Source organism: Halichoeres trimaculatus, unplaced genomic scaffold (genome assembly GCF_033239565.1).
Source record: "Halichoeres trimaculatus isolate MK-OKI-2021-1 unplaced genomic scaffold, fHalTri1.1 fHalTri1_scaffold_10, whole genome shotgun sequence".
NCBI classification, from domain to species: Eukaryota; Metazoa; Chordata; class Actinopteri; order Labriformes; family Labridae; genus Halichoeres; species Halichoeres trimaculatus.
In genome coordinates this window covers 25,201,354-25,216,032 of record NW_027437187.1, presented here as the reverse complement: position 1 = coordinate 25,216,032, position 14,679 = coordinate 25,201,354, and the positions used below count along the sequence as shown (strand labels likewise).

Here is a 14,679-nt window from a genome sequence, read left to right as displayed (position 1 = left end):
GTTTCTGTTTGGTTTTAAAAGGTTAGAGTAAGTGTGAGGGGGGCGTGGCTAAGCCTCAATTACATTTCATTATGTTTCATATTCATTACATGAATAGTCCGACAGAATAAGACGTAGGTAACTAACTTTGAAACACAGTTGCGTTGTATGCTCTGTTTGAGAGTATTGACTCTTAGCCAAAGCACAGCAGAAACAGAGCACAGAAGTTTAACACGCCTCTTACACTAAACTCATTTAAATTAACCTTATCGATTCCTGAAGTTTAATTTTCTTGTCTTTCCTTTATCTGCAGAGCTTGCAACAAAACAGCACCACACATCACCCTCTGAACCGTCTCAGTAAAACTTAGTTAAGAGTGCAGGAGCTGAATGCCCCAGTCCGCAATGAATGTAGCTGCACCAGTGTAATAGCAGCTGTCAAGTGTAGCCTCCGCTGTGGAAACACACCATTTTCATTCCGATTTGAAACACTTACGTCTGTTTCACACACAGATAAATGCAGGGAAAACAAACTCGCATCCACACACAGTCCCTCTGTCTTCGCAAGGAAGAAAACACACACTCATGGTGTTGCTGTATTATAAATGAGTCTCTTCCATTCTGTTACACTTTAGTGTTGCTGCAGACGGGGGACGTAATCATCACAACATACACAGAAACACCTCACCGGCAGTGTTCAAACAATCTGAGCAAGAACACGCTCCGGAGACAGACAGGATCCACACACACACACACACACACACACACACACACACACACACATGCATGCACACAGATACAATTACAGAGGACAGTCTTGCTCTGCAGCTGAAAGGATGCTTCTAGCAGTAGCTCTAGCAATTGTGTTGTTTGCACTGAGAATGAGTTTGAAAGCCGGAGAGAGGAGAGAGTGGGTGTATGTGTGTTGGGGGAAGGGAGGGGGTGCTTCTGGGTGTGGCCCCGGTGCTTGTTTATAAGAGACAGATAGATATCTGGATGTGGAGATATTAAAAACAGGAGGGGAGGGAGGGGGAGGTGCTAATGATGTGATGATTTGGGAGCATGGCTGAGCATCACCTGGCATCAGAATTTGAGAGGAGTGTAGCCTAAGGGTGTTTCCACCCTCATCTGTATTATGCCCATCCCTAAGGTCCACCTCTCTTAATGCCATGCAATGTAGCGCTGACAGCTACCTTCAAAAGCACCAGCAGGGGTGCACTAAACAGAAATCCCCCCACTGTTTACTGCTCCTTGATTTTCTCAGACACAAAAAAGCACACTTTGGCAGACAGATTTAAAGATATACAAGCAGCAAGAGGATTGGTGGTGCACACAGATGCACAAGTACACATGTGAATTGCCCTGCTCTTTCGCTTTCAGCTCTCAGAAGCCACCCCTCCTCCTGCCTCCACCCTCTGCACCCAGAGATAACAGCCTTCCCTTTGGGCAGGCGGGCAGGCAGGCGGTGCTGAGGACAGCCATGGATGTGTTCTGCCTGCTATCTAATGAGCGTCGGAATGTCACCGTGGGCCTGTCTGCTGGTCCCAGCCAGCCGAGCATCGGTACATGTGGAATCAGCACAGTCTATCAAACAGCTGGCAGATAGCTCAGCTCGGCTCTCTCTTCCCCTCTGTCTCTCTGCTTCTTTGTATCCTGCTCACTCTTTCAGTATGTGTGCCTCTCCTTGTCTATTTTCTGATCACAAACAAGCAAAGGCCTGGGTTTGCTGTGCCTGTATGCTCCTTCACGCTGCCTCTTCCGTATCGCCCAGCATCAGTGACTTAACTCAGACATCCCAAATGAAGAACGGAGGTGAGCGCCGCCATAAATAACATGCCTCTGCCTTCTCCTCCTTCTCCTCCCTCTCTGCCCGCGTATCTGAATGTGCAAATCAAAGGTAAGCCAGAGAAATGATGGAGAGGTGCAAAAAGCTGTAGGAGCTTCTCCCTATAACTGTCTTTGTTTCTCTCATTCTCCTCCTTACCCTCCCCTCTCTTTTTCTGCTTCCTTCCTGCGTGGAGCGTTTCTGAGTGTTGTCTACACAGAGGACATCAAATGGCCTGCCTTCACAGAACTGCTGGAGTTGCTGCTCCATGCAGAAGTGCTGCTGTCTCAGCGGCTGTGTGGCGAGATGAGAAGATACCAGAGAGGAGGTGGGAAGAGGAAAACTGTCGACAAATGATTGTGGTGTCTCTCTGTCCCCAAACAGCACTGTCACTTTGGTGCATCGCGGCCCCCTCGAGAAGATTTGTGTGTTGCCACGTCTTTAGTTAGCAGCTGATCTTGGAGCTGAAAGCGATTTCCTCTGTTGCTACTTTTAGCTGAGTGATGGACAAATTTATCCCAGACTTTGACGTTGCTGTTAACAGTCTTCCTTGGCTTGTATGAGTGCCTGACATACAATGACATCGACAGGACAGTGCTTGGACAAGTCAAGCCTGGCCCTGCAGCTCTGACATCTGGTTTGCACAGTGCCATTTGTCAAAGGCCACAGTTAACAGATTTAGCCTCCAAAACTTGCAACACAAACATCTGACTCACTCTTCTTCCCTTTGACATTGCGCTCACAGAAGGGGTCCACACTGCTCAAGAAGCAGATAAACTCCTGCGAGGGGCCCACTTACCCTCATTATACAACCCGAAGGGTTTAATCTGATTATTCTCAGTCTTTCTATGATTCCTCTTTGTGATCCACCCATCTCCCCCTCCTCTACAAACCAATTTTTCATGGGGACCCAGTAATGCCTTTTGTTCAGGCAGGTGGCAGTCCAAGGGGCCCCAAACTATGTCTGCAAACAGACCTGCAAATCCACTGTATGCTGCTGCTGACAGTCTCTTTAACAGTTGTGAATAAAATAGTAAAAGAGCAGTGGCAACAGTATTATGATAAAATCTGACATTTCAACACAAAGGTCTGCACAGGCGTCTCAGAAGAGGAGATTATCTGTGGATTACTGCTGTTCATACCAGTTGTTCAAAGAAAGAAAGAAAGAAAGAAAGAAAGAGGAAAAAGACCTTTTTATGTAGGGTTATTTGGTTCCTGCATATCTTTGCATCCTGATCACCTCATGACCACAAATAACATCCCATCATTGAAGGAACTACAAGGAATGTGTGTTGTTACTGTACCTTGGAAGTGGAAAGCTCTAGACTCGCTGTGGAAGCCCTGGACCTGAGTAACTCCATCAAAGCCTTCTCCCAGCGTTAGTTCATCAAACACGCTGATTCGCAGGGCAGGGTCAACCCCAAAACCTACAACTAATGTGCAAACACAAAAGCAAGATTGTCATTGTTATCAGGAGGCAAGGACACCTGTGATTCTGTGATACAGCCCTGCAGATAGGTGCTAATGAAAGAGGCGGGAGGTAACATGCTGCCAGATGAAATAAGAAGAATCTGATCACATATTGGAATGACATTTTATCATGCATCCTACATGTTGCAAGATATGTTACAATACGGTCAGTGACAGCCGTGTGTCTTACCTGAGAAGGAGCAAAATATGCCCAGAACCAGAAAAAACTGTAATAATCCCATAGTGAATGAGTGAAAAATAAATTAGTCCATGTTTTATGTCCACTTCCGAGAGACAGTATTGTTCAATCACATGCGAACGACGCTTTCACCCTCGCACAGAAGCCTAGATTACCAATCCCATATGCGGAGCGGTCCAGGCATCATCATTACAACTTTAGATGCCCGATGGTGCAGGAAAAAAACAGGGGAAGCAAATCCTGACAGGAGAAGAAGAAGAAAAAAAGAGATGTTACAATGAAGATATTATTCCATGTAACGCAGGGTGTGCTCCATCCGCAACATCAGCGGCACAGGTGGCTGAGAGAGGACGCACAAAGCGGGCTGCCTGCTGCCGCTGCTCCACCAGCTGAACAGACGCTCCGACAGCAGCGGGAGAAAGAGCTGAAGGAGCAGGGAGGAGAGAGGAGAGGAGAGAGAGGGGGTGAGGAGGAGGGAGGGCTGTCGAGGAGTGAGGAATGACAGAACAGAAGGAGAGACTGTGAAGCCCCCTTGTGGCCACAGACGAGAACGCAAGTACACGCAGCATGAATGGAGCCACGCCTACCATGAAGGACAGACAGTGTTTGTGGTGCATCTAAAATTACTGATGAAGTCTGACATACAAGGATTTAAAAGACACAAAAGAAAAATATTAGCATTTATTATTATTATTATTATTATTATTATTATTATTATTATTATTATTATTATTATTATTATTATTATTATTATCATTATGTTAGATGGAAATTCCCTGAAAACTGCTTTAAAAGTCTGGTTCAAATGGCTCCAGAATACAATGACTTCATTTGAAGGTAACAGTCAAATATCATTTCTTCTGAAAAACTTTAATTTTAGCTTTAATTGTAATTTTCTGAGTTTACAGATGATTATGAAACAAATTAAATTAATCAAAGTAAAATACATCATCAGGTCAGACTGGTGATTTTCATGTAGTCATTTTGATGTCTCATAGGGCTGACGAGGTGGATGGATAAAGAATCACAATGACAACATTTTTTAAGAATAGAATCAGGGTTGAAATAAAGTTGCAGCTTTGTCAACAGGTGGCACCAAAATCATTGTAGTTCCTAACAAGGTCTTTAAAGTGGCTGAAAAAAAATGATATTACAAAAATGTCGTTTAAATGTGTAATATCCCAAAAGAGGAACGTTTTTTATCATTTAAGTATATTCAAACTTTTCAATGAAAATCTTAAATGTTTGTCAGATCAAACACCTATTTTATGGAGAGACTCAGTATACTTGGACCCCCTATTGCAGACTTCTGCCCTAATTTCCACAAGAAAGAAATGCTCTTAATGACCCTTACTACTGCAAGTCCACAGGGGGGAGCTCTCATTGTTCTCACTTTATTGATATCTCCAGAGCACTCGATGTACCACAGGTAGCTAAACAAGCTTTTTCATTGTCTTGAACATTTTTAACTCCCACTCCAGAGGTCTCATTTGTTCTGATGATAGGTGGAGAGTTCCTGAGCATTTAAAGTGCTTGGGTACGTCCACATCGATTTTAGATTAGGTCAGCGAAGTTTGAAAGGTCACATTATGACAAAAAAGAGAAACAACAGTCTGATGTATTTATGCATAAAGTGGTGTGAAAAACTGCTTGGAAAGAAAAGTCAGGATAGATTTTGCACACTGTCTTCCTCTATCTGTAAACAGATTTCTTTAGTTATCATTCAAACCTTTTGTCTGATCTGAATGCTAAAGAAAACAGAAGTTCAGTCAGGAAAAGATGCCAGAGCAGACCTTAAATGTTATTTTACTAGAAATGCCAATTACTAAATTATCTTGTGTGTGGATGTAGTCAGTCCTTTGAATTAGTGAAGTCAGCCAGTGAGGTTATACGTAGTTTGTCTCTCCGGCAGGTGGTACAAATGCAAATTAAAATGTGGTGGCTTGGCTGTCTCCGTGATTCAGCCTTGTTAATGGCTTTTTATGGAGCACAGATGCTTTGTGCTTTGAATGTTTGTTTATTCCTCTTGCATCGTCTCCATCCATGGGACTAATTAGCATGTTGAAACATAGCTGTTTTATTAGCAGCCATACCATGGTAGTGTGTTTACTTTTTAAAGGGGAGGATAAACTGTTGTGTTTTACCCAAATACCAATAAATATCCTGCCAGATAGACATGAATAGAAGTCCTTTTATATACAATCTGCTCAGAGGCAATCCCAAGCCCTGAACAGGGTCCAGGGTCTTTTTGTTGGCGGTGCAGGTCTGTAGTATATCAATACAGTTTTATCAACCTCAGTTACATGTTTTATTCATAATTACAGCAAAATAAGACTGAATTGAAAAATCTGCAGTTCTTTATCTCCTGGCTGGTTCGTATGTCTGAAACAAAGGGCATGCTGTGGCTGAGTGTCACATCTCTTGTGTGAGAGGGTTCTTACCCCTCAACCTCCCAATTCATTATTTATAACACTAGATTTCTTCTGGGTGTAGACGCAGGAAATGTAATTACTTTGTATTACCCACAAGTTGTCATTTCCTAAAGTGCCATCAGGAAAATAAGAGTCATTAAAGCCTGTGCCAGCCAAGATAGAAAAGCAATAACCTCACACAGTCCTGCTGCGCAACCCACACCCACCCACCCACACAGACACAGACACAGACACAGACACAGACACAGACACACACACACACACACACACACACACACACACACACACACACACACACACACACACACACACACACACACACACACACACACACACACACAAAGAGTGAATCTCTCAGGGCAAGGGCAGCAGGAACAGAGGAAGTCCTGTCGTTCATCTCCAAAAGGTCCAGATGGGCAATGACTCAGAAAACTCTCAGGGGCTCAATCACAGTGCTCATAACTCTATCATGTAGACGCACCGGTATCAAGAACAAAACAAGGAATGGTTTGCTGTCATGGAGCTAGGTTTTAAATCAATGCAGAGTAATGCTCCCTGATGTTCCCACTGAGCTTTCCAGGGATTCATTTGTAGCACAACTCCATGCTGTACTGACCTTGTCTGTCAATTAAATCTGATATTCATGAGTCATATCCAGTCTTTACGCTCAAGTGATTCATTACGTCGGTCTGTTTAATAATGCGTTTAATATTCAGCTACAGCAGTCTTTGATTCAAATATATGACAAGTAGAGCGATGACAACATAGAGGCATTCCTTACAACAACTGTCACCTATTAATTTAATGTTAAACATGGGTGATGTCATTACACAGCTGCCATACAATTCAGTCATTTGGGCTAGAGCTGCTTTCTAGGAATTCAAGCTCCTTTTCTGCTTGAGAGCCTGCGTTATCTGCAACAGCATTAAAAACTGATAGCACTTCCCCAAATGTCAAAACGATGAGCATGTGAAATGCCTTCTCCAATATATGTATAGAACAAATGTATGGTATAAATAAGTAAGGCTTACAGAAAATATAACACTAAGATCTAATCTTCACAACTCTGCATTTCCTCCTCTTTATCGAGCTGAAGCACAGATCATTCTCTCAGTGCCATCTTGTGTGCACAGCAGTGGATTGCAGTGACAGTATCTGAGTGTAGCAGTACTGAGAGGCAACAGACTGTGTCACTCTTGGACCATCCCAGGGATGTAAAATACTTGGCGACACAAGATAACGGCAGCCAAATGTTTCTGCCGAGACACAGCAGAGGCAGGTGATGGATCAAAGAAAAGGACGTTTTAATTCTTCTAGAGTTTGGGACAAAATAAAAAAAAATCATGGTGATGATTTTATTTGATTTAGTTCTTCATGTAAATCTGTTATCCCTTAAACCCAGAGATACAACATATCCACAGTGCACACAGGGTGATTTTAAAATTGTGTTATCCTGAAACTCTCTTTGATAAGCTGGCTCTAAAGGTCAAACACTGACATTTTTCTTACTTTGCTCTTGCACAATACTCTGCAGATTTATATCAACATTTTGAAAAAGAAAACACAGAGTTCTCTCCACTACGACTTAAAAAAAAGAACAAGGTAGCATTTGAACAAGTATTTATTCTGGATGCCTTTTGAGATGAAACAGAGGAACTAAGTTTAAAAGGTGTGATCGAAGATAAAACCGTCTAAAAACAGTTGTAGTCTTCATTAAGTCACCATCATAAGAACGCTGAAGTTTTATGGACTGTCTGTGCAGAGTTGCTGCTGCACACAGCCACTCCCTCTCCCCCTGGATCCCATTGTGAATGTGTGCAGTGAGCTGGCTCATTGGACCCTTATGGTGAATAGCCCATAGCCATTCACTCAGCACACAGAAGCTCATTAGAACTCTATAGACGCACAATTGTGAAGCTCACATTAGAAACTTCCTCCTCTGGGGCACAGACACCGCACACAAAGTGCCAGTTTGCTGCTAAGCTAAGCGCATTGTCTTCCTGATTCATAGAGCCTGGCCCTCCATTCACGATATTAAGTTCGAGTGGTGGAATATCAATTGCGTGTGCAATGGGCCGGTGTCTTTTTAAGAGCTTTAGTGGGGTTAAAAAGAAGAGAAAAGGGATCTCAGCCGGTCTGCAGAGTACTGGCTTTCAACAGGGCCATTGTGAGGAATCTGAAAGAAGGGAGCCCTGTTTTTCCCTCCATTTCCAAAAAAGAGATGGACATCAAATAATTTCACATGAACTTGCTTCAGGGTGTTTCCAAGACCTTCTGTTTAAGAATAGCCTAATTATACCTCCCTCTCCTGGAGAGCGCTATTGGAATCTGGCTAATTACAAAGTGGTGAATCTTAATGATGATACGCTCTCGGCTATGCCTTTAAAAAGGGGACAAAGTTGTGTGATATTGGTTTCACCTGGAAAATCACTGAATGGAGAAATACAGAGTTTTTACAAGCATACACAATTCTATTCCATTTTATTTGTATTGTTGGTTCTTTCACACTTGTTACAAATTCTAAATTTGCCTCTTATTCTTATTTGTGGCTGAAAGGTTTTTGTACAGGATAACCCAATCCGTACAAGAAAAAACTACAAAGATGCTCCGAATTTCACTGGAGTAAACAAACCATAACAGGGTCTTTTTTTAAGAACGTGCAGCTAATAACAGTAGCACAAAGTTACAGATAAATGGCTTTCCACCAAACAAAAAGTCACGGGCGACTATCACAGCCTCTTCTCTATATGCACCATGTTAACATACTCTCACTACACACAAAAGTAGGAAGTGCACACAGCCTTGCTAACACTCATCATGTGACAGAGCGCTATGCCTTTTCCACCAGTCTGAGGAATAAAACCTCAAATTTGATTACAAGCAACCTTTGGCTCCCTGGCCGTCGCACAATAGGCTGAGCTGTCTGGGCCAATTTCCATGCTCAGCATGAGGTAACTGCACGCGCAGACTGGAGCTCCCTGACACCCTCCTGCACACCCCAGCAGACTGGATATGCCTGTTTACTGTGCCCTGAATCCACGTCTGTCGCCCCTCTTGCCGGACTCTTTATATAATGTTGAGGATCATTAGTTGCAGTGTGAAAGGTTACACAAGCCTCTCTTTGGACATGTTTGTACCTCATCTTGAGGTGTGTGTGTTCGTGTTTTTCTATGTGTCCATTTAAATTTTATGGTTGTAACTCTCAAATACAGCAAACAAGATCCAAGAGAAAGTCTGGTACTAAAAGAAAAGCTGAAAGGGGTTGAGTCTCCTGCATATGGAGAAACACTGCAAAATGAACTCTATTATGCCCATGTGATGAAAAAAAGAAAAGAGTACGGACTGGGTTGCAAAGTCATTGTTTCAAAAGGTTCAAAACCTGAACAAATCAAGCTGCAAAGCTTGGCATTAATTTCTCTTAAGATGTGCTAATGGAAGTTTCTCCTAGATAGTCACTAAAATGAGTTTTCACTTATATGTAAGGTCAAAATTTTCTATTTATGAGTATTATATACAATACAGTGTCATCAGTATCTAACTTTATCTGGAAAGTTAAAGACTAAACAAAATAAAAAGTTTGCAAACTATTGGAAAACATAAACAAGTGGAAAGATGCACTAAAATCATTTTCATAATGCAGGTAATACATCTGTTGTCTTTTGAGGGTTTATGTAAAATTACAGAGAATAAAGTAATGCTAATTTTTTAAGACAAATTCTCTGTCAGTAATTTCTCTGTAATTTTAAGTTGGAAAAAAAACAGATAAAAATGCATTTTTTTAGTCAGCAAACATTTTTGTATCTTTTTTTTAAAATTATCATTACATTACATGAACCACGTATTTAGCAGCGTTTCTAACATGAAATGGAGGGAAAAGCCATGTTGCAAATGCACTCCTGACGGGTTTGTATGAGGCACAATAGGAGGTTGGAGAAAAGAGAAAACTATTTACTACTGCAGAAGACTGTTTGGTGCATGTTAAACTTTGGCCAGCAGTTCATTGTCTCTGGTGTCTATCATTTAATAGGCTAGTTGACATAATGAATGAGCCAGACCCACCTTCTGCCACTCTAGAAAAGACCCGAGCCTTATCTGAATTGAGAAGCACATTAGAGCCACTCAGCCAATCAGGACACAGTGCTGTAGCAAAGTGCAGGCCCAAAATAAGAAGGGCAGAGAACTTTTGTTTTCCTCAAAGTTTAATGAAGTTGGCCTGGTCACTCGAGCAGGAATTAAAGGAGAATTTGGTGTCACTGAGCTGTGACTGCTGAAGAGGGCACTCAAGTGTTCGGGTCACTGAGTGAGCACGATGGTCTCAGTCCAGAGCTGCACCAGGAGGAATATGGCTGGCTCCCCTCCTGCTTTGCCAGGCTTTGGGAACTCAGGGAAGAGTTTTCTTATTGACAATCTGCTGCAGCCTCACACACCTTCAGCGTGTCAGGAAAGGACGGCAGGTGGACACCTGAGACTAGGAGCGTGTGAATGTCCGAGGAGAAGCTGGGGCTCTGAGCATGAAGCCTTTATAAGCCAGGCCCCGAGTCCTCAACAGGTGAAAGATTTAAGCGGAGCGTATCTGCCACATGCAGGTAAGAATACCTCTTTTATTCAAAGAATCTAAAATGATATGTTGTATCTAAATTATGTGACATTTTATCAACTTAGTGCACCGAAATTACACTTCAAGTGGTAACCGTTACTTCTTCGCCCCACCAAAATTCTAATTATTTTTTCAATATGTTGCATTTTGAAAATTATATGTTGTTTCAATTAATGTTTCAAGTTACTGATAGTAAGTTTAAGAGTTATAATTTAAGCAGTAGTTTTAGATTTAAATTTTAACTTTGCCAACTACGTGTATATTATCAGACTTAAATCTACAGATTTAATTCAGAACATGTCCCTATTGATTTATTTAAGAGCACTTATAAGAAAAGGAATTTTTTTTCTGCTTTTCCCTAATAAAATGTCTTTCCAAATATTCATGTCTGCTGTATGGCAAACAACAGTCTCATTTTGTCCTCTAAAAATGTAAATTTTGAACGTTATTTTTAATTTTGACAGTGTACCAAACTAATGTGCTCCAAAAGAAAAAAAAAACAAGCATTTGGTACATCAAACATTTTAAAACAACTCCCTTCTAAAAAAGTTTTGAATAATATAGAATATCATTTTTAGAGAGAAAAAGAAAAAAAATATCTTGGGCATGTTTTTAATTTTTTTTTCATCACGGACCTGTTGCTTTTGATTTTTTCAAGAAATCCAAGTACTGCAAGAATAATCAGTTAAAACAAATGTTCATAACTACTGTTCATTTATTGTAAAAGCAATCCATTTTTTTAATTCATTAGACTAATATCTCGATCTTACATGGGCAATTTTCTACTCAAGCTTAGCTTGTAAAACATCTTTTTGTCAAAGGGGAAGCTGGTTCAATGTGTTTCTTAAGTTTAACACTGATAAGACAAGGTCAGGGCTACATTTATATTCCTGTTTCGTATGTAATACCATCTCAATTAACATAGTTGTAAGAAAAAGTGAAAAAAAAAGTTAAAATTACTTTGTCTTTAAAATAAGACAACGTAATTTCACAGATAGGCAGTGGTCCGTTCAGTAAGAGTCCCACTTGGATTATATCTGTCCCGCCTGGTTACTACACAACCGTATCTGACTGTTCCTATCTATATGTGCAGGTGTACTGAGCAGTGCTTTCCTGCAGAGCCCGCAGTATCTGCTGGCATGCTGCGGTGGGTCCAGGCCCCCTCCTGTCTTCTCCAGTAAGTGTTTTATGCCTCATCAGCAATGCCTCAGCTCCTCTCTAAGCATTAGCAGCAGGGTCTCCCATGCTCTCCACAGCTAATTACTGATGCAATGCCAAAGAGCTAATTCTCTACTCAACTCTGCACAGCTCTATTCATAACCATTCACGGCTGTTTAGGATGGGGAAGAGGGGTGGGTTGCAAGGCTTTTTAAGAGTCCCTGGGGCCCCCCTATTTTGTACTTGCAAATGCACACTTTTACTAGCACAAATATGCAAAGCCAATAAACATCTTGTCTTCTGTCATATTAACACTATGATAACCAGGTGCAGATTCTTACAACTAAATAAGACTGACAGTTTCACAGCTTGATTATTTTATTTGATTGTGAATCAGAGCAGCATGGACACATTTTTTTTTAGATTTTCTGGGATTTGAAAACATTTAGGATACCTTAAACTGCAGCAGATATTATTTATTTGCTCTTCCTGAATTATACCTTAAAGTTTTTCAGTTCATCGAATTCAAAAGTTAAAAAAAAACGCACCAACCCAGTATCAAACCCCTCAGTGTTTTTGTCTCACAGCAACTGGAAGTTATTAGTTGCTGCAACCTAAGATGCCTGTCAAATGCTGTAGAAAATAGCACAAATCAGAAAGCCCTCATCCCACAGGTCTCTAGAGTCCTCTTAGTGGGCTGACACTTTCCCACAGTGCCCAGCAACGCAACAATGCCAAGTCTGGCCGTGACCAATCGGCACTTTCACTCCACCATCCACACGCGACCTCACCGCAATTTTTCACTGCAGCAATGAACTCCGTTTAGCACAAAAAACTTGCCCGTTTTTCTACAGAAGAGGGTTGGACCAGGAACATCCCCCAGCCATTGTATGACTAAAGAGTTTGGTCCACCGACCCCCCTCTTTTCTCCTGTCCTTCAACTCTCATTCCTGCCCATTGGAGAGTTCTTGACTAGGACATAAAGCATTCAATGAAAGTGACTTTTATAGACTTATTCGAGCTCATCTTCACATACAAACTGGCTTCATACCTGCAAGTGAAAAGATTTAGTGTTGGACCACTGAGCCATCGAGTAATGGCATTTCCATTGAACAGCTCTATTGTTGGTGTCCAACAGGGCTCCATAGTTGTCCCACTAGGGTAGACACACACGATGCCCAGGAATGACCTGGTAATCAGCTATTTAAGTGAAAGCCATTGAATCCCAATAGAGAAGTGAGAAGCATGTCCAAACCGGTTATGTGCTCCCTAGAGGTGGTCTATGTGCAGATTTGTCGTACAGATTAAAAAGGCAACATTGAATGGATGGGATAAATTGTTCTACTTGACTTTTGTTATGCTTGCACCTGTGAGTGAAGTAGCGTGGGATTGCTCCTTACAGTTCATCAAATCCCTTTATCTCAGCTGAAGTGGCTTTCAATTCTCTTTAGTCACCCCCAGTTTGTTAAATTGGGCAAATAAAAAAAAGAAATGAAAAGTGCATTATAAAGCGAATGTGACACTAAGAGGCATGATCTTTGGTTCTAAAAGTAGGAAATGAAGAGTGATTGGTACAGTGTAAATACTAGTGTGAATAAAACTGGGTAATGTCTTTTAATATGATGTAACTCACAAGACTTGAGGGAAATAATCCAGAGCTACATTGAACGATTTACTTTTTTTTTTTTTAATCTTGTTTCCTTTGATAAAAAAAAACACCTTTACTTCCCTAGATGGTTTTAATATCCTCCACATGCCTTCATAAGGGTCTAAGTATTCATGGCAACTACTTATCAATGACACTCATAATCATCAGTCCGAGAAAATACATTGAAATTAATACATGTGTAATGTTTTGAATGTGTTTCAGAGGGTGCAAACGTTCGAATGTGGTCTGGCGAGGTGAACAATAAATCACGCAGAGGGATCCTGAGGAGGGCTGTGTTCTCTGAGGACCAACGAAAAGAGCTGGAGAAAACTTTTCGGAGACAAAAGTACATCAGCAAGACAGACCGCAACAAACTGGCAGCTAGTCTCAGTCTGAAGGAGTCACAGGTAATTTGGATTTAAATCTCTCAATCTTTTGCCTTTTTAACCGCTCATTGCTTTTTGTCTGTTTCATTCCACAGATTAGATGTAAGAAGTGTGCATGGTAAAGTAACAAATATAAATCAATAAAGGAGTATGCATCTCTTTTTTTTTGTCTCTACTTCAGGTCAAAATCTGGTTCCAGAACCGACGAATGAAGTGGAGGAACTGTAAAGAGAAGGAGGTTCATAACACCCGCTCCCCGATGGATGAGCTCATGGCTCAAGGTCTTGCTCAGGAAGAGGAAGAACCATCACAGAATCACAACGATGCAAAAACAGAGAAATCACTGACACAGAAGAATGCCCGCGACACATAAGAGGCTGATGTGACTTTAAAATGAAGTAAACTTTTCAAATCTCAACAAAAAAAACTGTAAAAGGCTACAGTATCCTTTTGGTGTTAAAGCTTGAGGATAAAATAGAGATTCTGTGAAGACTAACAATCCTGTTATTAACTTTCAATGCATCTAATTATTTTGCTGCATCATAGATGAAACATGGTTCAACTCTTTGGTTTAATGATCTCTACAACTTCTACTGCTTCAGTGAATGATTCATGGCTTATTAATCTGATGAGTCTTTCCTGGAAACATTACAATTCTTAGTGCGCAGAAATTAGCCACTTCATTTAATATATTTTCACACAAGCTTTTTCTATCACATGCTTTGGTAATCATTTGGTCATCATTTGGAATCATATTTCATCGGCTGTATTTTGTAAATATTTTTTAAATCTTAAATGTCTGGATGGAGTGTAAATAAAGCTTTTTAAATCTCTGGTTTTGTGGTTTTGTTACTGTGTGCATAACTTATTACATTTTAATGAGAAAAAACTTTACCATTAAAAAAAAGAGAGACTGTGCTCCTAAAAATCAGAAAAATATCAACAATGAGGTCGAAGTCATTTTTTTAAATTTTATTTTCATGCTC

The 14,679-nt window shown here is 40.9% G+C and overlaps 2 protein-coding genes across 3 annotated transcripts in view; one reads left to right on the top strand and one right to left on the bottom strand.

The window, feature by feature from the left end:
- nell2a (neural EGFL like 2a) overlaps positions 1–3,895 on the bottom strand; it is a 99,214-nt gene extending 95,319 nt beyond the window's left edge. For both annotated transcript variants that reach the window (XR_012598895.1, XM_074677799.1), the window contains exons 1-2: positions 3,464–3,895; positions 3,108–3,236 (exon numbers count right to left, since the gene is read on the bottom strand). Coding sequence is in view for 1 of the 2 variants with exons in the window: in XM_074677799.1 (XP_074533900.1) it covers positions 3,108–3,236; positions 3,464–3,515 (181 nt within the window). In the remaining variant the exon portion in view is untranslated. The remainder of the gene's footprint in view (positions 1–3,107; positions 3,237–3,463) is intronic.
- A 6,133-nt stretch (positions 3,896–10,028) lies between these two features.
- Positions 10,029–14,469, top strand: dbx2 (developing brain homeobox 2). The gene is made up of 4 exons (XM_074678222.1): positions 10,029–10,490; positions 11,595–11,678; positions 13,530–13,714; positions 13,875–14,469. Exons 1-4 carry the CDS (start codon positions 10,214–10,216, stop codon positions 14,064–14,066), a joined length of 738 nt encoding a protein of 245 aa, XP_074534323.1. The 5' UTR covers positions 10,029–10,213; the 3' UTR covers positions 14,067–14,469.
- The last annotated feature ends 210 nt before the right edge of the window (positions 14,470–14,679 follow it).